General features: G+C 43.4%; 1 protein-coding gene across 1 annotated transcript in view; it reads left to right on the top strand.

Annotated features, from left to right (window-relative positions):
• The window catches only part of LOC121287549 (myosin light chain kinase 2, skeletal/cardiac muscle-like), a 198954-nt gene that overhangs the window by 10306 nt on the left and 162370 nt on the right, over positions 1-26278 (top strand). The window contains exon 2 of the mRNA XM_041205480.1: positions 599-656. Within this exon, the coding sequence (XP_041061414.1) occupies positions 599-656 (58 nt within the window). The remainder of the gene's footprint in view (positions 1-598; positions 657-26278) is intronic.

Raw genomic sequence — 26278 nt, forward strand, 5'->3', positions numbered from 1 at the left:
TCGATGCACAGTAGTAGCAGTGTGTACCGTCTACAAGATGCACTGCAGAAACTCACCAAGGCTCCTTAGGCAGCACCTTCTAAAGCCGTGACCTCTACCATCTAGAAGGCCAAAGGAAGCAGACACATGGGTACACCACCTGGAAGCTCCCCGCCAAGACACACACCATCCTGATTTGGAAAAAAATCGGCGTTCCTTCACTGTCGCTGGGTCAAAATCCTGGAACTCCCTTCCTAACAGCATTGTGGGTGTACCCAGAGCACATGGACTGCAGTGGTTCAAGAAGGCAGCTCACCACCACCTTCTCAAGGGCAATTAGGGATGGGCAATAAATGCTGGCCCAGCCAGCGAATCCCACATCCTGCGAAAGAATTTAAGAAAATGAATATTATCATTGCAAGCTGTCATTGTAAATGTCATGAGTCACCTCAGTGTCATAAACTGTATAGAAAGGAACTGATATGGTTTGCACTTTATAGAATGTTAAATTTGAACTGTGTGTAATGTACATTTACAATTTTATATATCAAATATATTTTTGGGAAAAAAACCATGCTTTAAATCGAAATGACAGTTTCTCTTTCTCATTTCCCCTCAGCAAGCAGGAACTGAGGCCAGTGATGCAGAAGCAGCAACGGAACTATCCGATGATAAAGGTAATTGTGCTTCCTGTCACCAAGCGGGTGAGAATGGTGATGGGAATTGCTGCAAACCCAATGATACTGAACAGACAACAACTTACACTTCATCCATATTCACTTGAACACCTTGGACAGGTGTAAAATCATCACCAAAACTACTCTCTCCCAAGAAAAACATCTTACCCTGGAGTGTCTGTGCAAGTATAAGACTAGTCAGGGTGTAATACTATAGTATCATTGCACAGGAGGCCCTTCAGCCCATTGTACCTGTGCTTGACTCTTTTCTAGATCCATCCAAACCTAATCCCACTGCCCTGCGTCTCTTCTCTTCAGCTCAATGAATATCCACCATTCTCATGAAGAGTCCAATAGATTGTATCTCAATCATTGGCCAGTGCAAAGCATTCCAATCTCAAAGCAAACCAGACCCTCTGGAAAGACATATCTGCTCCCTGTCTGTTTATCTGTTTGTGATCATTAACTTCACCATCTCATGTGACTGACTCCCCAACCAGAGGAAATCATCTTTGATTATTCACTTTCATCATTTAAAATCCTGAATAAATCTCCATTGAAATCAGTTTATAAAACATAAACCAGATTGTAAGCTCTGGTTGTAAACTAAATATTACCTCCCCTTTTAGTTTAAATTATAAAGCAATTTTATTAAACAGCGGATACTTATATTTAATCATGTATCTAGATGGTTACATTAGAAGTTTAACTATCTATCCACCAGAACAGGAATAGGCCATCAAATCCCTCCAACTTGTTCCTCACTCCATCGGTTTATACCTGATTTATATTGGAGGTCATGTTGGAATTGTGGTGAGGCCACAGCTGGAGTACTGTGTGCAGTTCTGGTCACCACATTATAGGAAGGATGTAATTGCACTGGAGGGGGTGCAGAGGAGATTCACCAGGATATTGCCTGGGATGAAACATTTAAGTTATGAAGAGAGGTTGGATAGACTTGAATTGTTTTCGTTGGAGCAGAGAAGACAGGGGCGTGGATAGGGAGCAGCTGTTCCCCTTAGTTGAAGGGTCAGTCACGAGGGGATATAAGTTCAAGATGAGGGGCAGGAGGTTTAGGGGGGATGTGAGGAAAAACTTTTATACCCAGAGGGTGGTGACAGTCTGGAATGTGCTGCCTGGGAGGGTGGTGGAGGCAGGTTGCCTCACATCCTTTAAAAAGTACCTGGATGAGCACTTGGCACGTCGTAACATTCAAGGCTATGGGTCAAGTGCTGGTAAATGGGATTAGGTAGGTAAGACAGGTGTTTCTCACGTGTTGGTGCAGACTCGATGGGCTGAAGGATCTCTTCTGCACTGTGATTCTATGATTCTGAGTGCACCACACATCCAGTTAACAAAAATTGATCAATCTCTGATTTAAAATTAACATTTGATAAAGTATCACTTATTGTTCCAAAATTCTAAAACCTTTCTGTGAAGAGGTGTTTCCAAATTTCATCCTTTAAAGGTATGGCTCTAATTTTTAGACTCTGTCTGCATGAGTGCCCAAGCAGCAGGATTATTATTCCTCAATCTCCCTGACCATTTTGATCAATTCACCTCTTAAACTCTGAAATTCCAGGGAATACAACCTGAGTTGGTGAAATCTCTCCTTGTAGCTTAACCCTTGAAGTTTGATGTTATTTACTCATTTATGGAATGTGGGCTTTGCTGGCTGGGCCAGCATTTATTGCCCATCCCTAGTTGACTTTGAGAAGGTGGTGGTGAGCTGCCTTCTTGAACCACTGCTGTCCATGTGATGTAGGTACACCCACAGTGCTGTTAGGAAGGGAGTTCCAGGATTTTGATCCAGCAACAGTGAAGGAACGGCAATATATTTCCAAGTCAGTCAGGATGGTGAGTGGCTTGGAGGGGAACTTACAGGTTACTATGTGCCTGATGCTCTTGCCCTTCTAGGTGGTAGAAGGGCAAGTTTGGAAGGTGCTGCTACTGTGCTTCAGTGGTGGGGGGAGCGAATGTTTGTGGATGTGGTGCCAATGAAGCGGGCTGCTTTGTCCTGGATGGTAGCAAGCTTTTTAAGTGTTGATGCAGCTGCGCTCATCTTGTAGATGGTGGACAGGCTTTGGGGAGTCAGGAGTTGAGTTACTCATCACATGATTCCTAGCCTCTGACCTGCTTTTGTAAGAGGTTGTTCCTGGGGGATTCAGTGATGGTAATGCCATTGAATGTCAAGGGGTGATGGTTAAATTCTCTCTTGTTGGAGATGGTCATTGCCTGGCACTTGTGTGGTGCAAATCTTACTTGCCACTTGTCAGGCCAAGCCTGGATGTTGTCCAGGTCTTGCTGCATATGGACATGGACTGCTTCAGTATCTGAGGAGTCGTGAATGGTGCTGAAGATTGTGCAATCATCAGGGAACATCCCCACTTCTGACCTTATGATGGAAGGAAGGTCATTGATGAAGCAGCTGAAAATGGTTGGGCTGAGGACACTACCCTGAGGAACTCCTGCAGTGATGTCGGAGCTGAGATGACTGACCTCCAACAACCACAACCATCTTCATTTGTGCTAGGTATGACTCCAACCAGCAGAGAGTTTTCCCCCTGATTCCCATTGACTCCAGTTTAGCTAGGGCTCCTTGATGCCACACTTGGTCAGATGTTGCCTTGATGTCAAGGGCAGTCACTCTCACCTCACCTCTAGAGTTCAGCTCTTTTTCCATGTTTGAACCAAGGTTATAATGAGGTCAGGAGCTGCGTGGTCCTGGCAGAACCCAAACTTGACGTCAGTAAGCAGGTTATTGCTCAGTTAAGTGCTGTTTCATTGCACCGTTGATGGCCCTTTCCATCACTTTACTGATAATCGAGAGTAGACTGCTGGGGCAATAATTGGCTAGGTTGGATTTGCTCAGCTTCTTGTGTACAGGACATACCTGGGCAACTTTCCACATAGCCAGGTAGATGCCAGTGTTGTAGCTGTACTGGAACAGCTTGGCTAGGGGCGCAGCAAGTTCTGGAGCACAGATCATCACTCCTTTTGCAGGAATATTGTCAGGGCTTATAGCCTTTGCAGTATCCAGTGCCTTCAGCTGTTTCATGATATCACGTGGAGTGAATTGAATTGGCTGAAGGCTGATGTCTGTGATGCTGGGGACCTCCGGAGGAGGCCAAGATGGATCATCCATTTGGCACTTCTGGCTGAAGATTGTTGCAAATGCTTCTGATGTTTCTTTTGCACTGATGTGCTGGGCTCCCACATCATTGAGGATGGGGATATTTGTGGAGCCTCTTCCTCCAGTGAGTTGTTAAATTGTCCACTACCATTCATAACTGGAAGTGGCCTGACTGCAGATATTAGATCCGATCCATTGGTTGTGGAATCGCTTAGCTCCATCTATCACTAGCTGCTTCCGCTGTTTGTTATACAAGTAGCCCTGTGTTGTAGCTTTACCAGGTTGACACCTCATTTTTAGGAAAGCCTGGTGCTGCTCCTGGCATGCCCTCCTGCACTCTTCATTGAACCAGGGTTGATCCCCTGGCTTGATGGTTATGGTAGAGTGGGGAATATGCCAGGCCATGAGGTTACAGATTGTGGTTGCATACATTTCATCTGCTGCGGATGGCCCACAGCACCTCATGGATGCCCAGTCTTGAGTTTCTAGATCTGTTTGAAATCTATCCCATTCATCAGGGTGGTAGCACTACATAACACGATGGAGGGTATCCTCAGTGTGAAGGCGGGACTTCATCTCCACAAGGACTGTGTGGCGGTCACTCCTACTGATACTGTCTTGGACAGATGCATCTGCAACAAGCAGGTTGGTGAGGATGATTTCAAGTATGCTTTTCCCTCTTGTTGATTCCCTCATCACCTGCTGCAGACCCAGTCTAGCAGCTATATCCTTTAGGGCTTGGACAGCTCAGTCAGTAGTGGTGCTACCGAGCCACTCTTGGTGATGGATATTGAAGTCCCGCAACCAGAGAACATTCTGCACCCTTGCCACCCTCAGTGCTTCCTCCAAGTGATGTTCAACAGGGAGGATACTGATTCATCAGCTGAGGTGGGGGGTGCAGTACATGGTAATTAACAGGAGGTGTCCTTGCCCGTGTTTGACCCTGATACCACAATACTTTGGTGGTCGGGAATCATTGGAGACTGCCAGGGCAACACCCTCATGACTGTATACCATGGTGCCAGCAGTCCTTCTGGGTCTGTCCTGCTGGTGGGGCAGGACACATACACTAGCCTGTGAGACAGCTCTCCCAATTTTGGCACAAACCCCCAGATGTTAGTAAGGAGGATTTGAAAGGGTTGACAGGACTGAGTGTGCAAATGTTGTTTCCGGTGCCTAGCTCAATGGAGCTGGTTCATCAAATTCTTAATCTTTTCCTGCTTTTCTGTAAAAGTTTGATACATCTGAGGTCATTCTTTACTGCTCTCCTCCAAGGCCAATTTATCCTTTCTAAGATGTGGCCTACCCAGGGCTTCATAATGTTGAAGCCTATCCTCTACCCACTTGTCCTCGAGTTAGAAAAGCCAGCATTCCATTAGTCTTTTGCATTATTTTCTCTATGTGCTCATGACATTTTTATGAACTGTGTACCTGGTTCCCAAAGTCTCCACTGTTTGCAGCATTTCACTTTTTTGTAAGTACCCTGTTCTATCCTTTCAGATCCAAAATTAATGACCTCACATTTGTCTACATTGAAATCAATTTTCCATAGCTTTGCCCAGTCAATTTATCTATTACTATCTCTTTGAAATGTATGGTTCCCCCTATAATGATTACAATGCCACCAGAGGTAAATTTGGATATGTTGCTTTCTATCCCATGATTTCAGTCACAACTGAGGCCCAAACACAAGTCCTTCTGGGACAATAAGGGTCACATCCTGTCAATTCGCATATCTGTCCATTATCCTTTCTCTGTAACAAAAACAAAAATAGCTGGAAAAACTCAGCAGGTCTGCCAGCATCTGCGGAGAGGAATATAGTTAAGGTTTCGAGTCCGTATGACTCTTCATCAGAAAGACTTTATCAAAAGTCTCCTGGAGTCCATATAAATAAAACAACATAGTTCAAAGACAGGACCATGTGACCCATTGAGCATGCACTGGCTAGTTTGAAGCTCAAACCAGCTAGTCCCACTCCTCCGCTTTTTCCCTAATTTCCCTTCAATTTTTTTCCTCCTTCCTTTTCAAAGGTTGTATTGAATCTGGATCCATCACCCTGCCAGACAGTGCATTCCAGACATTAACCAATAATTCCTCATTGTCATCTCTGGTAATAACATCCATAGATATTAATCCTCAGTCCACTGCTTTAGTCACCTCTTCAAAAATATTGAATCATGTTCACCAGACAAATCCTACCCTTCATAAATCCATGTTGGTTCTCTGATCAGCAGAAAATTTTCAGAGTCTTCAGTCACCCTATCCATAATTATAAACTCTCCAATTTCTTAACAGATTTTAGGCTGACCAATGTTCCCTGGTTTTCCCTGACATGAGCAAATTTCCAATCTAAAGGAAAGACTCGTGAATTGAGGGAACTTTGAAAGATTATAGCTAGGGCATCAACGTTGATCTCACAGACTTCCTTAAACCCTGGGATGGAAAATTTATCACTCTTTATTGCCTTTCCTGTCATTTTGTCTTATTAATTTTGTGAGTCCTTGTCCCGGATTCAATATTCATTTCATTGGGATGTTCGCCATGTCATCGATATTATTCTATATGTCCACCATTTCCTTATTTTCATTATCAATTCTTAACCAATTCCTAACATTATTGGTTTTCCAGGGCCTACATCACTTCTAACTACCCTCTTTTTCTGAATTTAATTGCGAAAGAGTATTGTGTTGATTTTGTTATCCAGTAATCATACTCTCTTAGTCATACAGTAAGGAGGGTGGGTTGGGGGGTGGGGGGGGGGCGGGGTGGCTGGTGGTGTTTGGGGGTAGAAAAAAAGGGAGTTTTTACAGCTATGGATAATAACATTAAAAGAACCACAGAATGAATAATTAGTTCCTGTGACTTCCAGAGTCCAGATTGTCAAAGAGGGAGTTTCCTTGACCAAGGAGAAGTTCAAATGAGTCCTTAGTTGGAGACAGCAACGTGAAAGTCCTTTTGCAGTCAATGATAATAGTGCACAAGAGGATTCCTGTGCTTGGACTGCTTGGCAGGCTTTGATCAGCAACAGGCTTCAAAGAAATGAGATGCAGTGCCCACCTGCTTGGTCAGCTGGGAGTCCTGTTGTCTGTTTGATTAGTTGGTAATTCAGCAGACTCAGTTCTCAAAGCAATATAGAGATTCCAAAATGATCACATGAGTCATGTGACTTTCTTTCTCAAACACCCCATTGAAATAATTATGATCTGGTGTTTGGGTTTGCTTTCAGGACTGATCATGTCCCAGCCATTAGCTTTTGAAAGAGTTACCATCCATATTGAAGTAGCACCACAGCAAGAATAATGAGTTTCAATCCCTGGGAGTCCCATGGTTTTGTGATTATAATGGCCTTACAATTCCACAATAATGAGGAGGATTCTTTGGTTCTTGTAATTCCTGTTGGTAGCTTCCAGAACAAGGGGCCAATCTTGTGGCCATGTGACTTACAGCAGCCATCTTTTTAGGCTGAGCAGAAAGTCCATTTTAAAATAGCAAAAAACAAGAATAAAGTTAATAAAAGAATAAAATACAGTTTGGATTTCCTTCATGTCTTATTCGCATAACATTTTTGTAATTCCCCCGATCATCAGATTTTGTGCTTGATTTTGCATTTTTGCAGGCTTTTCATTTTAATTTTATGTTGTCCTTTACCGCTTATGTCATCCAAGATTATTTTTGGCAAGAAGGCCTCTTGTCCCTAGGGGTATTACTGGATTGTGCATCATGATATTTTCCTTTGAACATCTCCTTGAGAAGCAAAATAATGAAGTGCCTGATGTAATGTGCTCATTAAAAATAACACTTTAAATATAAAGCTCCGCTTATCCTCTTCCTGAATTGTGGAATCTATTGGCCTCTGTGCAGAGAGTATATTTATTTCACTCAGCCTGGTCAAAGGGCTGTTCTCAGCTCAATCCTTTTTATACATCTGCACCTGCTGCTAAAACTGGTTAGAAATTACAATGCCAGATTTCCAGTCCAAAGGACAAAACAGTGTCATATTCATAATTGAAGTTTCAAATCTGTTTCCGTATAAATAAGGCAAAATTTGATATTTAGTACCTTTCCTACAGTTGAACAGAGATTCTGTAAAAATAATGCCCAATGCTCAATGTTTTAAACCACAGACTGCCCAATTCACAGACTGTAATAAACTACAAACTATCCAATCCAACAGATTGTCCAATCAACAGACTTTCCAAACCACAGGCTGTCCAATCCACAGACTGTATTAAAGCACAGTGTCCAATCCGCAGAGTGTCCGATCCGCAGAGTGTCCAATCCACAGAGTGTCCTATCCGCAGACTGTCCAATCCGCAGACTGTCCAATCCGCAGACAGTCCAATCGATAGACTGTAATAAATCACGGACTGTCCATTCCACAGAGTGCCCAATTCACAAACTGTAATAAACGACAAACTATCTAGTCCACAGAACAAAAACAGAATTACCTGGAAAAACTCAGCAGGTCTGGCAGCATCGGCGGAGAAGAAAAGAGTTGACTTTTCGAGTCCTCATGACCCTTCGACAGAACTACCGCCGATGCTGCCAGACCTGCTGAGTTTTTCCAGGTAATTCTGTTTTTGTTTTGGATTTCCAGCATCCACAGTTTTTTGTTTTTTGTTTCAATCCACAGACTGCCCACTTCACAGACTGTAATAAACTACAGACTATCCAATCCACAGACTATAATAAACTACGGACTGTCCAATCCACAGACTGGCCAATTCACAGAATGTAATAAACTACAGACTATCCAATCCACAGACTGTAATAAACCACGGGCTATCCAATCCACAGACTGTCCAATCAACAGACTGCCCAATTCACAGACTGTGATAAACCACACACTGTTCAATCCACACACTGTCCAATCCACAGACTGTCCAATCCACAGACTGCCAATTCAAACACTGTCCAAACTACAGGCTGTAATAAAACAAAGGCTGTCCAAACGACAGGCTGAATTAAAACACACACTGTCCAATCCACACACTGTCCAATCCACACACTGTCCAATGCACACACTGTCACAAACCAGAGACAGTCCAATCAACAGACTGTCCAATGCACAGACTGTCCAATCTAAAGAGTCTCCAATCCACAGCCTGTAATGAGCCACAGAGTGTACAATCCTCATACTGTCCAATTCACAGGCTGTCCAATCCACAGACTGCCCAATGTACAGACTTCCCAATTCACAGGCTGTAATAAGCAACAGATTGTCCAATCCACAGACTGAAAGAAGCCACAGGCTGTTGGATACAGAATGTCCATTTCGCAGGCTGTCCATATCACAGACTGTCCAAACAACATACTTTCCAATTAACAGACTGTTCAATCCACAGTCCATAATAAACCACAGAATGACAATCCACAGGCTCTAATAATGCAGATTGTCCAATCCAAAGAGTGTCCGAACTATACACTGTCCAATTCACACACTTTCTAATCTACAGACAATAATAAACCACAGACTGTCCAATCTGCAGACTGCAATAAAGCACAGAGTGTCCAATCCGCAGAGTTTCCAATCCGCAGAATGACCAATCTACTGAATGTAATAAACCACAGACTGTGAAATCCAGAGACAGTCCAATCCACTGACTGTCCAATTGACGGACTGTAATAAACCTCAGAGTGTACATTAATAGACTGTACAATCCACAGACAGTCCACTCTACAGAGTGTCCAATCCACAGGCTGTCCAACCAAAGAAAGACTAAACTACACAGCGAAAGAACCATAGACTGTCCAATCTACAGATTGTCCAATGCAGACAGTCCAATTCACCACTGCTCAGACCACAGGCTGTCCAATCCACAGACCGCCCAAAGTACAGCATTCCCAATTCACGAGCTGTAATAAGCAACAGATTGTCCAATCCACAGGCTTTGATAAACAACAGTCTGTCCACTCCACAGACTCTCCACTCCAGAGACTGTAAGAAACCACATGCTGTCAAATACAGAATGTCCATTTCACACGTTGTCCATATCACAGGCTGTCCAAACCACAGACTTTCCAATCAACAGACTGTTCAATCCACAGTCCATAATAAACCACAGAAAGTCCAATACACAGATTGTAATGAACCACAGTGTCTAAATTACAGAGTGCCGAAATTATGCAATGTCCAATGAAACACTGTCCAATCTACAGGATGTAATAACTCACAGACTGTACAATCCACTGACTGTCAAATCCACAGTCTACCAATCCTCAAAGTGTCCTATCCACAATCTGTCCAATTCACAGCCTGTAATAAACCTCAGGCTATCCAATCCACACACTGTCCAGCCCACAGAATGTAATAAACCACAGACTGTCAAATCCACACACTGTCCAATCTACAGGCAGTAAAAAACCACAGGCTGTCCAAGGCTCTAACTGTCCAATCCACAGACCATCCAATCCTCAGAATGTCCAATCTGCAGAATGTCCAATTCTCAGAATGTCCAATCTACTGAGTGTAATAAACCACAGACTGTGCAATCAGCAGACAGTTCGATCCACAGACTGTCCAGTCGATAGACTGTAATAAACCTTATACTGTCTAATCCACTGACTGTCCAATCCAGAGCAATCCAATCTATAGAGTGTCCAATCCAAAGACTGTCCAAACTACAGACTGTAATAAGCCTCAGAGTGTACAATCAACAGACTGTCCAATACACAGAATGCCCAATCAACAGAGTGTCCAATCCACAGGCTGTCCAATCCAAAGAATGTCCATTCTACACAGTGAATGAACCACAGGCTGACAAATTCAACGACTGTCCAATGTACAAACTTCCCAATTCACAACTGTTCAAAACACACCCTGTCAAATCCACAGACTGTCCAATGTACAGACTTCCCAATTCAAAGTCTGTAATAAGCCACTGACTGTCCTATCCACACACTGTCCAGTCCACAGAATGTAATAAACAACAGACTGTCAAATGCACACACTGTCTAATCTATAGGCAGTAAGAAACCACAGGCTGTCCATTTCATAAACCATCCAGTCGACAGAGTGTCCAATCCACAGACTGTCCAAACCACAGACTATAATAAACCTCAGAGGGTACAATCAACAGATTCTCCAATCAACAGCCTGTCCAATCCACAGGTTGTCCAATCCACAGACTGTAATAAAACACAGTATCCAATCCGCAGAGTGTCCAATCTGCAGAATGTCCAATCCACAGAGTGTAATAAACCTCAGAGTGTACAATCAACAGACTGTCCAAACTACAGACTGTAATAAACATCAGAGTGTACAGTCAACAGACTGTCCAATACACCGACTGCACAATCTACAGAGCGTCCAATCCACTGGCTGTCCAATCCAAAGAATGTCCATTCTACACAGTGAATAAACCACAGGCTGACCAATCCACGGATTGTCCAATGTACAAACTTCCCAAAACACAAGCTGTAATAAACAACAGACTGCCCAATCCACAGACTGTAAGAAACCACAGGCTGTCAAATACAGAATAAAAACAGAATTACCTGGAAAAACTCAGCAGGTCTGGCAGCATCGGCGGAGAAGAAAAGAGTTGACGTTTCGAGTCCTCATGACACTTCAACAGAACTCAAATTCTGTTCTGTTGAAGGGTAATGAGGACTCAAAACGTCATCTCTTTTCTTCTCCGCCGATGCTGCCAGACCTGCTGAGTTTTTCCAGGTAATCTGTTTTTGTTTTGGATTACCAGGATCCACAGTTTTTTTGTTTTTATCAAATACAGAATGTCCATTTCGCAGGATGTCCATATCATAGGCTATCCTAGCCATAGACTTTCCAATCAACCGACTGTTCAATCCACAGTCAATATTAAACCACAGAATGACCAATCCACTGAGTGTCAAATCCACAGTCTGTCCAATTCACAGTCTGTAATAATCCACTGGCTGTCCTAACCACACACTGTCCAGTCCACAGAATGTAATAAACAACAGCCTGTCAACTTCACACACTGTCAAATCTACAGGCAGTAAAAAACCACAAGCTGTCCAATCCACTGACTGTCCAATCCACAGACCATCCAATCGACAGAGTATCCAATCCACAGACTGTCCAAACCACAGACTCTAATAAACCACAGAGGGTACAACCAACAATTTCTCCAATCAACAGCCTGTGCAATTCACAGACTGTCCAATCCACAGACAGTCCAATCCTCAGAATGTCCTATTGGCAGACTGTAATAAAGCTTATGCTGTCTAATCCACTGACTGTCCAATACAGAGGCTATCCAATCAAGAGAGTGTCCAATCCAAAAAATGTGCAGACAACAGAATGTAAGAACAACAGACTGTCAAATTCACATGCTGTCCAATCTACGAGCAGTAAATAACCAGAGGCATACATTTCCACTGACTGTCCAATCCACAGACCATCCAATCCGGAGCATGTCCAATCTGCAGACTTCCAATTCTCAGAATGTCCTATGTACTGAGTGTAATAAACCACAGATTGTGTAATCCACAGACCGTCCAACTGACAGACTCTAATAAATCATAGACTATCTAATCCACAGCCTGTCCAAACTACAGAGTGCAATAAACATCAGAGTGTACAATCAACAGACTGTCCAATCTACGGAGTGTCCAATCCACAGGCTGTCCAATCCAAAGAATGTCCAGTCTACACAGTTAAAGAACCATACACTGTCCAATCCACAGACTGACAAATGCACAGGCTGTTCAAATCACAACTGCTCAAACCACAGGCTGTCCAATGTACAGACTTCCCAATTGACAAGCTGTAATAAACAACAGACTGTCCAATCCACAGACTGTAAGAAACCACAGGCTGTCAAATACAAAATGTCCATTTCGCAGGCTGTCCATATCACAGGCTGTCCAAACCACAGACTTTCCAATGGACAGACTGTTCAATCCACAGTCCATAATAAACCACAGAATGACCAATCCACTGAGTGTCAAATCCACAGTCTACCAATCCGCAGATTGTCATATGCACAGTCTGTCCTATTCACAGTCTGTAATAAGCCACTGGCTGTCCTATTCACACACTGTCCAGTCCACAGAATGTAATAAACAACAGACTGTCAACTTCAAACACTGTCAAATCTACAGGCAGTAAAAAAAACACAGGCTGTCCAATCCACAGACTGTCCAAACCACATACTATAATAAACCTCAGAGATTACAATCAACAGATTGTCCAATCAACAGCCTGTCCAATCCATAGGCTGTCCAATCCACAGACTGTAATAAAGCACAGTATCCAATTCGCCAAGTGTCCAATCTGCAGAATGTCCAATCCACCGACTGTCAATCTGCAGACAGTCCAATCCACAGATTGTCCAATCGACAGACTGTAATAAACCTTACACCGTCTAATCCACTGACTGTCTAATCCAGAGGCTATCCGATCTAGAGAGTGTCCAATCCACACACTGTCCAACCCAAAGAATGTAATAAACCACAGACTGTCAAACTGACACACTGTCCAATCTACAGGCATTAAATAACCACAGGCTTTCCAATCCACTGACTGTGCAATCCACAGACCATCCAATCCGCAGTGTGTCCCATCTGCAGACTGTCCAATTCTCAGAATGTCCAATCTACTGAGTGTAATAAACCACAGACTGTGCAATCCAGACACAGTGCAATCCACAGACTGTCCAATCGACAGACTCTAATAAGTCATAGACTGTCCAATCCATTGACTGTCCAATCCACAGACTGTCCAAACTACAGACTGTAATAAACCTCAGAGTGTACAATCAACAGACTGTGCAATACATTGACTGCACAATCTACAGAGTGTCCAATCCACAGGCTGTCCAATCCAAAGAATGTCCATTCTACACAGTGAATGAACCACAGGCTGACCAATCCACAGACTGTCCAATGTACAAACTTCCCAATTCACAAGCTGTAATAAACAACAGACTGCCCAATCCACAAACTGTAAGAAACCACAGGCTGTCAAATACGGAATAAAAACAGAATTACCTGGAAAAACTCAGCAGGTCTGGCAGCATCGGCGGAGAAGAAAAGAGTTGACGTTTTGAGTCCTCATGACACTTCAACAGAACTCAAATTCTGTTCTGTTGAAGGGTTATGAGGACTCGAAACGTCAACTCTTTTCTTCTCCGCCGATGCTGCCAGACCTGCTGAGTTTTTCCAGGTAATCTGTTTTTGTTTTGGATTTCCAGGATCCGCAGTTTTTTTGTTTTTATCAAATACAGAATGTCCATTTCGCAGGATGTCCATATCATAGGCTGTCCTAACCACAGACTTTCCAATCAACCGACTGTTCAATCCACAGTCAATATTAAACCACAGAATGACCAATCCACTGAGTGTCAAATCCACAGTCTGTCCAATTCACAGTCTGTAATAATCCACTGGCTGTCCTAACCACACACTGTCCAGTCCACAGAATGTAATAAACAACAGACTGTCAACTTCACACACTGTCAAATCTACAGGCAGTAAAAAACCACCAGCTGTCCAATCCACTGACTGTCCAATCCACAGACCATCCAATCGACAGAGTGTCCAATCCACAGACTGTCCAAACCACAGACTATAATAAACCTCAGAGGGTACAATCAACAGATTCTCCAATCAACAGCCTGTCCAATCCACAGACAGTCCAATCCACAGATTGTCCAATTGACAGACTGTAATAAAGCTTAAACAAAAACAGAATTACCTGGAAAAACTCAGCAGGTCTGGCAGCATCGGCGGAGAAGAAAAGAGTTGACGTTTCGAGTCCTCATGACCCTTCGACAGAACTTGAGTTCGAGTCCAGGAAAGAGCTTAAATATAAGCTGGTTTAAGGTGTGTGTGTGGGGGGCGGAGAGATAGAGAGACAGAGAGGTGGAGGGGGTTGGTGTGGTTGTAGGGACAAACAAGCAGTAATAGAAGCAGATCATCAAAAGATGTCAACGACAATAGTACAATAGAACACATAGGTGTTAAAGTTAAAGTTGGTGATATTATCTAAACGAATGTGCTAATTAAGAATGGATGGTAGGGCACTCAAGGTATAGCTCTAGTGGGTTTTCTTTTTAATAATGGAAATAGGTGGGAAAAGGAAAAGCTTTATAATTTATTGGGAAAAAAAAGAAGGGGGAAACAGAAAGGGGGTGGGGATGGGGGAGGGAGCTCACGACCTAAAGTTGTTGAATTCAGTATTCAGTCCGGAAGGCTGTAAAGTCCCTAGTCGGAAGATGAGGTGTTGTTCCTCCAGTTTGCGTTGGGCTTCACTGGAACAATGCAGCAAGCCAAGGACAGACATGTGGGCAAGAGAGCAGGGTGGAGTGTTAAAATGGCAAGCGACAGGGAGGTTTGGGTCATTCTTGCGGACAGACCGCAGGTGTTCTGCAAAGCGGTCGCCCAGCTTACGTTTGGTCTCTCCAATGTAGAGGAGACCACATTGGGAGCAACGAATGCAGTAGACTAAGTTGGGGGAAATGCAAGTGAAATGCTGCTTCACTTGAAAGGAGTGTTTGGGTCCTTGGACGGTGAGGAGAGAGGAAGTGAAGGGGCAGGTGTTGCATCTTTTGCGTGGGCATGGGGTTGTGCCATAGGAGGGGGTTGAGGAGTAGGGGGTGATGGAGGAGTGGACCAGGGTGTCCCGGAGGGAGCGATCCCTACGGAATGCCGATAAGGGGGGTGAAGGGAAGATGTGTTTGGTGGTGGCATCATGCTGGAGTTGGCGGAAATGGCGGAGGATGATCCTTTGAATGCGGAGGCTGGTGGGGTGATAAGTGAGGACAAGGGGGACCCTATCATGTTTCTGGGAGGGAGGAGAAGGAGTGAGGGCGGATGCGCGGGAGATGGGCCGGACACGGTTGAGGGCCCTGTCAACGACCGTGGGTGGAAAACCTCGGTTAAGGAAGAAGGAGGACATGTCAGAGGAACTGTTTTTGAATGTAGCATCATCGGAACAGATGCGACGGAGGCGAAGGAACTGAGAGAATGGGATGGAGTCCTTACAGGAAGTGGGGTGTGAGGAGCTGTAGTCGAGATAGCTGTGGGAGTCGGTGGGTTTGTAATGGATATTGGTGGACAGTCTATCACCAGAGATTGAGACAGAGAGGTCAAGGAAGGGAAGGGAAGAGTCAGAGATGGACCACGTGAAAATGATGGAGGGGTGGAGATTGGAAGCAAAATTAACAAATTTTTCCAAGTCCTGACGAGAGCATGAAGCGGCACCGAAATAATCATCGATGTACCGGAGAAAGAGTTGTGGAAGGGGGCCGGAGTAGGACTCCACAGACCATCCAATCCAGAGCATGTCCAATCTGCAGACTTCCAATTCTCAGTATGTCCTATGTACTGAGTGTAATAAACCACACAGTGGGAAATCCACTGACTGTCCAATACAGACGCTATCCAATCTAGAGAGTCTCCAATCCACACAATGTGCAGACCACAGAATGTAACAACCACAGACTGTCAAATTCACATGCTGTCCAATCTACAGGCAGTAAATAACCAGAGGATTTCATTTCCACTGACTGTCCAATCCACAGACCATCCAATCCAGAGCATGTCCAATCTGCAGACTTCCAATTCTCAGAATGTCCTATGTACTGAGTAAAATAAACCACACAGTGTGAAATCCACAGACTGTCCAATTGACAGACTCTAATAAATCATAGACTATCTAATCCACAGCCTGTCCAAACTATAGAGTGTAATAAACCTCAGAGTGTACAATCAACAGACTGTCCAATCTACGGAGTGTACAATCCACAGGCTGTCCAATCCAAAGAATGTCCAATCTACACAGTTAAAGAACCATACACAGTCCAATCCACAGACTGACAAATGCACAGGCTGTTCAAATCACAACTGCACAAACCACAGGCTGTCCAATCCACAGACTGTCCAATGTACAGACTTCCCATTGACAAGCTGTAATAAACAACAGACTATCCAATCCACAGACTGTAAGAAACCACAGGCTGTCAAATACAAAATGTCCATTTCACAGGCTGTCCATATCACAGGCTGTCCAAACCACAGACTTTCCAATCAACAGACTGTTCAATCAAACAGTCCATAATAAACCACAGAATGACCAATCCACTGAGTGTCAAATCCACAGTCTACCAATCCTCAGATTGTCATATCCAAAGTCTGTCCTATTCACAGTCTGTTATAAGCCACTGACTGTCCTATCCACACGCTGTCCAGTCCACAGAATGTAATAAACAACAAACTGCCAACTTCACACACTGTCAAATCTACAGGCTGTAAAAAGAAACAGAGGCTGTCCAATCCACTGACTGTCCAATCCACAGACCATCCAATCGACAGAGTGTCCAATCAACAGACTATTCAAACCACAGACTATCATAAACCTCAGAGGGTACAATCAACAAATTCTCCAATCAACAGCCTGTCCAATCCACAGGCTGTCCAATCCACAGATTGTAATAAAGCACAGTATACAATTCGCAGAGTGTCCAATCTGCAGAATGTCCAATCCACAGACTGTCCAATTTGCAGACAGTCCAATCCATAGACTGTCCAATTGACAGACTGTAATAATGCTTATGCTGTCTCATCCACTGACTGTCCAAAACAGAGGCTATCCAATCTAGAGAGTGTCCAATCCACACAATGTGCAGACCACAGAATGTAAGAACCACAGACTGTCAAATTCACATGTTGTCCATTCTACAGGCAGTACATAACCAGAGGCTTTCATTTCCACTGACTGTCCAATCCACAGACCATCCAATCCGCAGTGTGTCCGATCTGCAGTCTGTCCAATTCTCAGAATGTCCTAGGTACTGAGTGTAATAAACCACACAGTGTGCAATCCACAGACTGTACAATTGACATACTCAAATAAAGCATAGACTGTCTAATCCACTGACTGTCCAATCCAGAGGCTATCCAATCAACAGAGTGTCTAATCCACAGACTGTCCAAACTACAGAGTGTAATAAACCTCAGAGTGTACAATCAACAGACTGTCCAATCTACATAGTATCCGATCCATAGGCTGTCCAATCCAAAGAATGTCCAGTCTACACAGTTAAAGAACCATAGACTGTCCAATCCACAAACTGACAAATGCACAGACTGTTCAAATCACAACTGCTCAAGCCACAGGCTGTCCAATCCACAGACTGTCCAATGTACAGACTTCCCAATTGACAAGCTGTAATAAACAGCAGACTGTCCAATCCACAGATTGTAAGAAAGCACAGGCTGTCAAATACAAAATGTCCATTTCACAGGCTGTCCATATCACAGGCTGTCCAAACCACAGACTTTCCAATGGACAGACTGTTCAATCCAAAGTCCATTATAAACCACAGAATGACCAATCCACTGAGTGTCAAATCCACAGTCTACCAATCCTCAGATTGTCATATCCACAGTCTGTCCTATTCACAGTCTGTAATAAGCCACTGGCTGTCCTATTCGGAAAATGTCCAGTCCACAGAATGTAATAAACAACAGACTGTCAACTTCACACACTGTCAAATCTGCAGGCAGTAAAAAAAACTCAGGCTTTCCAATCCACAGACTGTCCAAACCACACACTATAATAAACCTCAGAGGGTACAATCAACAGATTGTCCAATCAACAGCCTGTACAATCCATAGGCTGTCCAATTCACAGATTGTAATAAAACACAGTATCCAATTCGCAGAGTGTCCAATCTGCAGATGTCCAATCCGCAGAGTTTCCAATCTGCAGAATGTCTAATCCACAGACTGTCAATCCACAGACATTCCAATCCACAGACTGTCCAATCAACAGACTGTTATAAACTTTATACTGTCTAATCCACTGATTGTCTAATCCAGAGGCTATCCAATCTAGAGTGTATCCAATCCACACACTGTCCAGCCCACAGAATGTAATAAACCACAGACTGTCAAATTGACACACTGTCCAATCTACAGGCATTAAATAACCACAGGCTTTCCAATCCACTGACTGTCCAATCCACAGACCATCCATTCCGCAGTGTGTCCCATCTGCAGACTGTCCAATTCTCAGAATGTCCAATCTACTGAGTGTAATAAACCACAGACTGTCCAATCGACAGAGTCTAAACAACCATAGACTGTCTAAGCCATTGACTGTCCAATCCAGAGGCTATCCAATCTACAGAGTGTCCAACCTACAGGCTGTCCAAACCACAGACTGTAATAAACCTCAGAGTGTACGATCAACAGACTGCCCAATACACAGACTGCCCAATCTACAGAGTGTCCAATCCAAAGGCTTTCCAATCCAAAGAATGTCCATTCTATAGAGTGAAAGAAGCACAGGCTGTCCGATCCACACTGTCCAATGTACAAACTTCCCAGTTCACAAGCTGTAATAACCAACAGACTGTCCAATCCACAGACTGTAAGAAACCACAGGCTGTCAAATACAAAATGTCCATTTCGCAGGCTGTCTATATCACAGGCTGCCCAAACCACAGACTTTCCAATCAACAGACTGTTCAATCAACAGTCCATAATAAAGCACAGAATGACCAATCCACTGAGTGTCAAATCCACAGTCTACCAATTCTCAGAGTGTCCTATGCACAGTCTGTCCTATTCATAGTCTGTAATAAGCCACTGGCTGTCCTATCCACACACTGTCCAGTCCACAGAATGTAATAAACAACAGACTGTCAACTTCACACACTGTCAAATCTACAGGCAGTTAAAAAAACACAGGCTGTCCAATCCACAGGCTGTCCAAACCACACACTATAATAAACCTCAGAGGGTACACTCAACAGATTGTCCAATCAACAGCCTGTGCAATCCATAGGCTGTCCAATCCATAGACTGTAATAAAGCACAGTATCCAATCCGCAGAGATTCCAATCTGTAGAATGTCTAATCCACCAACTGTCCAATCCACAGTCTTTCCAATCCACAGACTGATATAAACCATAGGCTGTCGAATTCACAGACTGTTCAATCCACAGACTGCAATACAATACACACTGTCCAATTCATACTGTCCAATTCACAGATTTTTCAATCCACAGCTGGTCCAATCCACAGACTGTACAAACCATAGACTGTCCAATTCACACACCATCCAATCCACAGGCTCTAATAAACCAAAGACTGTCCGAATCCACTGACTGTCCAATCCACAGAGTGTAATAATCCACAGGCTATCCAATCTACAGAGTGTGCAATGCACAGACTGTAATAATCAAGACTGTAATAAACCACAGACTGTCCAATCTACAGATTGTCTAATCCACAGTCTGTAAGAAACCACAGAGTCCCCAATCTGCAGGCTGTCCAAAGCACAGGCAATCCGGTCTACAAAGTGTCCAATTCACCGACTGTCCAATCCATAGACTGTCCAATCTACAGACCGTCAATACCACAGATTTTTATAAACTACAGACTGTCGAAGCCACATTGTCCAATCCGCAGACTGTAATAAACCACAGACTGTCCAATTCAGAGACTGTCCAACTCACAGGCTGTAATAAAACAGACTATACAATTCGCAGACTGCTCAAACCACTGAATGTCCAATTCACAAACTAATAAACCTCAGACTGTCCAATCCACAGACCGTAATAAAGCACAGACTGTCCAAACAACAGACTGTCCAATTCAGGGACAGTCCAAATGCACAGACTGTTGAATCCACAGAGTGTCCAATTCACAGACTGTCAAATCCAGAGTGAGTCTACTACATAGACTGTCCAATGCACAGGCTGTCTTATCTACAGAGTGTCCAATCCACAGGCTGTAATAATCCAGAGACTGTCCAATCCATAAATGGAAATAAACCACAGAATGTCCAATCCACAGACTGAAATAAATTACAAAATGTCCAATTCACCCCCTCTAATTCTCAGATATTCCAATTCACCATATGTCCAATCCACAGACTACAATAAACTGCACACTGTCCAATTCACACCCTCTAATTCTCAGATTTTCCAATTCACACACTGTCCAATCTACTGGCAGTAATATAACACAGACTGTCCAAATCCACCTACTGTCCAATCCACAGTCTGTCCAATCTGCAGACTAATAAACTGCAGACTGTCCAACCCACAGACCGTCCAATCAACAAAGAGTCCAATGCATAAGCTGTCCAATCCACAGAGTGTCCAATCCACAGACAGTCCAATCCACAAACTGTCCAATCTACAGGCTGTAATAAACCACAGATTTTCCAATCCAGAGACAGTCCAATCCATAAGCTATAATGAACCACACACTTTCCATCCACAGACTGTCCAAAGCCACAAACTGTCAAATCCTCATACTCTCCAATCAACAGACTGTCCAATTCAGAGACTCTCCAAACCACAGACAGACCAATGCACAGACTGTCCAATCCATAGGCTGTAATGAACAACAGAGTGTCCATCCACAGACTGTCCAATCCACAAACTGTCAAATCCTCATACTGTCCAATCCACAGAATGTCGAATGCACAGACTGTACAATTCAGAGACTGTCCAATCCATAGGTTGTCCAATGCACGCACTGCCCAATTTACAGGGTGCCCAATTCACGAACCTTAATAAACCTCATAGTGTCCAATCCACATGCTGTCCAATCCAGAGACTGGCCAAAGCACAGGCTGAGCAATCCACAGAATATCCTATCCACAAATTATTCAATCTGCAGACTGTCAAAGCCACAGACCGTCCAATCCATAGGCTGTATTCAACCACAGACTGTAGTAAATCACATACTGTCCAATCCACTGACCATCCAATTAACATATTGTCCAATCCACAGACTGCAGTAAACTACATGCTGTCCAATTTATATTGACTAATTCACAGGCTGTCCAAACCACAGACTTTCCAATGAACTGATTCTTCAATCCATGGACTGAAATAAACCACAGACAGTCCAAATCACAGACAGTCCAATCCACAGACGGCAATAAACTACAGACTGTCCAATTCACATTAATTCATAGAACATCCAAACTACAGATTGTTCAATCCGTAGGCTTTACTAAACCAAAGACTGTGCAATCCAGAGACAGTCCAATCCATAGGTTGTCCAATGCACAGACTGTCCAATCTACAGAGTGCCCAAATCAGGGACTTTAATAAACCTCATACTGTCCAATCCACAGGCTGTCCAATCCAGAGACGGCTAAAGCACATGCTGAACAATCCACAGAATATCCTGTCCACAGATTATTAAATCTACAGACTGTCATAATAAACAATTGTCAATTCCATAGGCTGTAATAAACCAGATGACCAAACCACAGACTGTCCAAACCACAGACTATCAAACTCACATAATGTCCAATATACAGACCTCAATTCAGAGACTGTACAATCCCCCAGACTGTCCAATCCACAGACTGTCCAAACCACAGATGGTCCAATCCCACAGACTGTCCAATCCATAGACTGTCCAATACACAGACTGTCCAAACCACAGACTATCAAACTCACATACTGTCCTATATACAGACCCTAATAAACCACAGACTGTCCATTCCATAGCCTGTCAAGTCCACAGACTATCTAATCTAAAGAGAGTACAATTCACAGACTGTCCAATCCACAGACTGTCCAATCTACAGATTGTAATAAACAATGACAGTCTACTCCACAGACTGTAATAACGACAGACTGTCCAATCTACAGACTGTCCAAGACACAGACTATCTAACTCAGATACTGTCCAATATACAGCCTGTAATAAACTACAGACTCTCCAATCCACACCCTGTCCAATCCACAGAATATCCAATTTCCAGAGTGTCCAATTTGCAGACTGTCCAATCCACAGTCTGTGAGAAACCACAGACTCTCCAATTCACAGACTGTCCATCCACAGACTTTGCAAATCACAGACTGTCCAATCCACAAACTGTAATAATCCACAGGCTATCGAATCTACATAGTGTCCAATTCACAGACTGTAATAATCAACAGACTGTAATAAAACACAGACTCTCCAATTCACAGTCTGTCCAATCCATAGGCTGTAATGAACCACAGACTCTCCATCCAAAGACTTTCCAAATCCACAAAATGTCAAATCCTAATACTGTCAAACCCACAGACTGTCCAATGCACACTCTGTACAATGCAGAGACTGTCAAAACCCACAGATTCTCCATCCACAGACTGTCCAATTCACAGACTGTCCAAAGCCACAGACTGTCCAATCCACAGACGGTTCAATTCACAGACTGTCCAAACCCACAGACTGTCCAACCCTCATACTGTCCAAACCTACAGAATGTCCAATCCTCATACTGTCAAATTCACAAAACTTTCCAAACCCACAGACTGTCCAATCCTCATACTGTCCAATCCACAGAATGGCCAAGACAGAATGTCCATTTCCCAGGCTGTCCAAACAACAGACTGTTCAATTCATAGAATTTCATAAACCGCAGACTGTCCCACCCAGAGTCAGTCCAATCCATAGGTTGTCCAATGCACAGAATGTGCAAACTACAGTGAGTTGGACAGTCTGTGGTTTATTTCAGTCTATGGATTAAACAGTCATTTGATTGGAATGTCAGTGGTTTGGACAGCCTGTGAATTAGACAATGTAAATTGGACTGCAGTAAACTACAGGCTGTCCAATTTACATTGTCTAATTCACAGGCTGTCCAAACCATTGACATTCCAATCAAATGACTGTTTAATCCATAGACTGAAATAAACCACAGGCTTCCAACTCACAGACTGTCTAATCCACAGACTGCAATAATCAACAAACTGTCTAATTCACGCTGTCTAGTTCACAGAATGTCCAATCTACAGATTGTCCAATCCACAATCTGTAAGAAACCACAGACTCCCCAATCAATAGGCTTTCCAAAGCACAGGCTATCCAATTTACAATGTGTCCAATTCACCGACTGTCCAATCCATAGACTGTCCAGTCTACAGACAGTCCAAACCACAGGTTTTTATAAACTACAGACTGTCATCGCCACAGACTGTCCAATCCGCAGACTGTAATAAACCACAGACTGTAAAATTGAAAGACTGTCCAACCCACAGGCCGTAATAAAACAGACTGCCAATCCACAGACCGTCCAAACCAAAGACTGTCCAATTCACAAACTGTAATAAGCCACAGACTGTCCAATCCACAGACTATCCAATCCACAGTGTGACCAATTCACAGACTGTCCATACCATAGACTGTTCAATCCACATACTGTCCATCCAAAGACTGTATAAATCATAGAATGTTCAAAACACAGACTGTCCAAACCACAGACTATCTAACTCACATATTGCCCAATACACATACTGTAATAAACCACAGACTGTCCATTCTATAGACTGTCCAATTCACAGAATGTCCAATCCACAGCTGGTCAAGTCAAAAGACTGTCCAATTCACAGACTGTCCTAACCACAGTCTGGCCAATCTACAGATTGTAATAAACCACTGACTGTCCAATCCACAAACTGGAATAAACTACACACTGTCCAATTCACACCGTCTAACTCACAGATTTTCCAATCCACTGGCTGTCCAATCCAGAAACTGACCAAGGCACAGGCTGAACAGTCCAAAGAATATCTTATCCACAGATTATTCAATCCACAGACTGTCATAATACATTATTGTCCAATCCATGGGCTGTAATAAACCACAGATTGTCCAATCCACATATTTAATGAACCACAGACTGTCCAATCGAGAGACTGCCCAATCCATAAGCTGTAAGAAAGTGCAGACTGTCCAATTCACAATGCCTAATTCACAGAATGTCCAAATTACAGATTGGTCAATCGAAAGACTATAATAAATCACAGACCGTCCAATCCAATGATCATCCAATCAACAGAGTGCTCAATCCACTGATGGCAGTAAACTACAGGTTATCCAATTTACATTGTCTAATTCACAGGCTGTCCAAAACACAAAATTTCCAATCAAATGAATGTGCAATCCATAGACTGAAATAAACCACAGACTGTCCAAGTCACAGACTGTCCAATCCACAGACTGCAATAAAATACAGGCTGTCCAAATGACACTGGCTAATTCACAGAATGTCCAAACTACAGACTTTTCAATCTACAGACAGTAATAAACCACAGACTGACAAATCCAGAGAGAGTCTATTATACAGGGTGTTCAAGACACAGGCAGTTAAAAACCACAGAAAGTCCAATCCACAGACTGTCCATTCCATAGACTGAAATAAACCATAGTCTGTCCAATTCACAGACTGTCCTATCCACACACTGCAATAAATTACACACTGTCCAATTCACACCATCTAATTCACAGGTTTTCCAATCCACAGACTGTTCAAACCATTGACTGTCCAAGTCACACACTGCCCAATCTACAGGCTTTAATAAACCACAAACTGTCAAATCATCATACTGGCCAATCCACAGACTGTCCAATGCACAGTCTGTCCAATAGAGACTGTCCAAACACACAGACTCTCCACACAGACTGTCCCATTCACAGACTGTCCTAACCACAGACTGTCCAATCCACAGACTGTTCAATTCAGAGACTGTACAATTGCACAGATTGTCTAATCCACAGATGTCCAATTCACAGACTGTCCAAACCCACATAGTCTCCATACACATAATGTCCAATCCCACAGACTGTCCAATCCACAGACTGTCCAATTCAGAGACTATCCAATCCCACAGACTTTCCAATCCCACAGACTGTCCAACCCTTATACAATTCGATTCAGAGAATGTACAATCCAACAGACTGTCCAATCCACAGACTGTCCAAACCCACATACACTCCATCCACAGACTGTCCAAACCACAGACTGTCCAATTCAGAGACTGTCCAAACCCACATACTCTCCATCAACATATTGTCCAAACCACAGAATTTCCAATCCCACAGAATGTCCAACCCTCATACTGTCAAAACCCACAGAATGTCCAATCCTCATACAGTTCAACTCAGAGACTGTACAATCCCCCAGACTGTCCAATCCACAGACTGTCCAAACCACAGATGGTCCAATCCACAGACTGTCCAATTCAGAGACTGTCCAATCCCACAGACTGTCCAATCCATAGACAGTCCAATACACAGACTGTCCAAACCACAGACTATCAAACTCACATACTATCCAATATACAGACCCTAATAAACCACAAACTGTCCATTCCATAGCCTGTCAATTCCACAGACTATCTAATCTAAAGAGTGTCCAATTCACAGACTGTCCAATCCACAGACTGTCTAAATCACCTAATCTCCAATATAGAGACTGTAATAAACCACAGACAGTCCAATCCACAGCCTGTCCAATCCAGAGAATCTCCAATCTACAGAGTGTCTAATTTGCAGACTGTGCAATCCACAGTCTGTGAGAAACCACAGACTGTCCAATTCACAGACTGTCCATCTACAGACTGGCCGAATCACAGGCTGTCCAAACCACAGACTGTAATTATCCACAGGCTATCCAATCTACAGAGTGTCCATTTCACAGACTGTCATAATCAACAGACTGTAATAAACCACAGACTGTCAAATTCACACACCATC

The sequence above is a fragment of the Carcharodon carcharias genome, chromosome 14 (genome assembly GCF_017639515.1).
Source record: "Carcharodon carcharias isolate sCarCar2 chromosome 14, sCarCar2.pri, whole genome shotgun sequence".
Lineage (NCBI taxonomy): Eukaryota > Metazoa > Chordata > Chondrichthyes > Lamniformes > Lamnidae > Carcharodon > Carcharodon carcharias.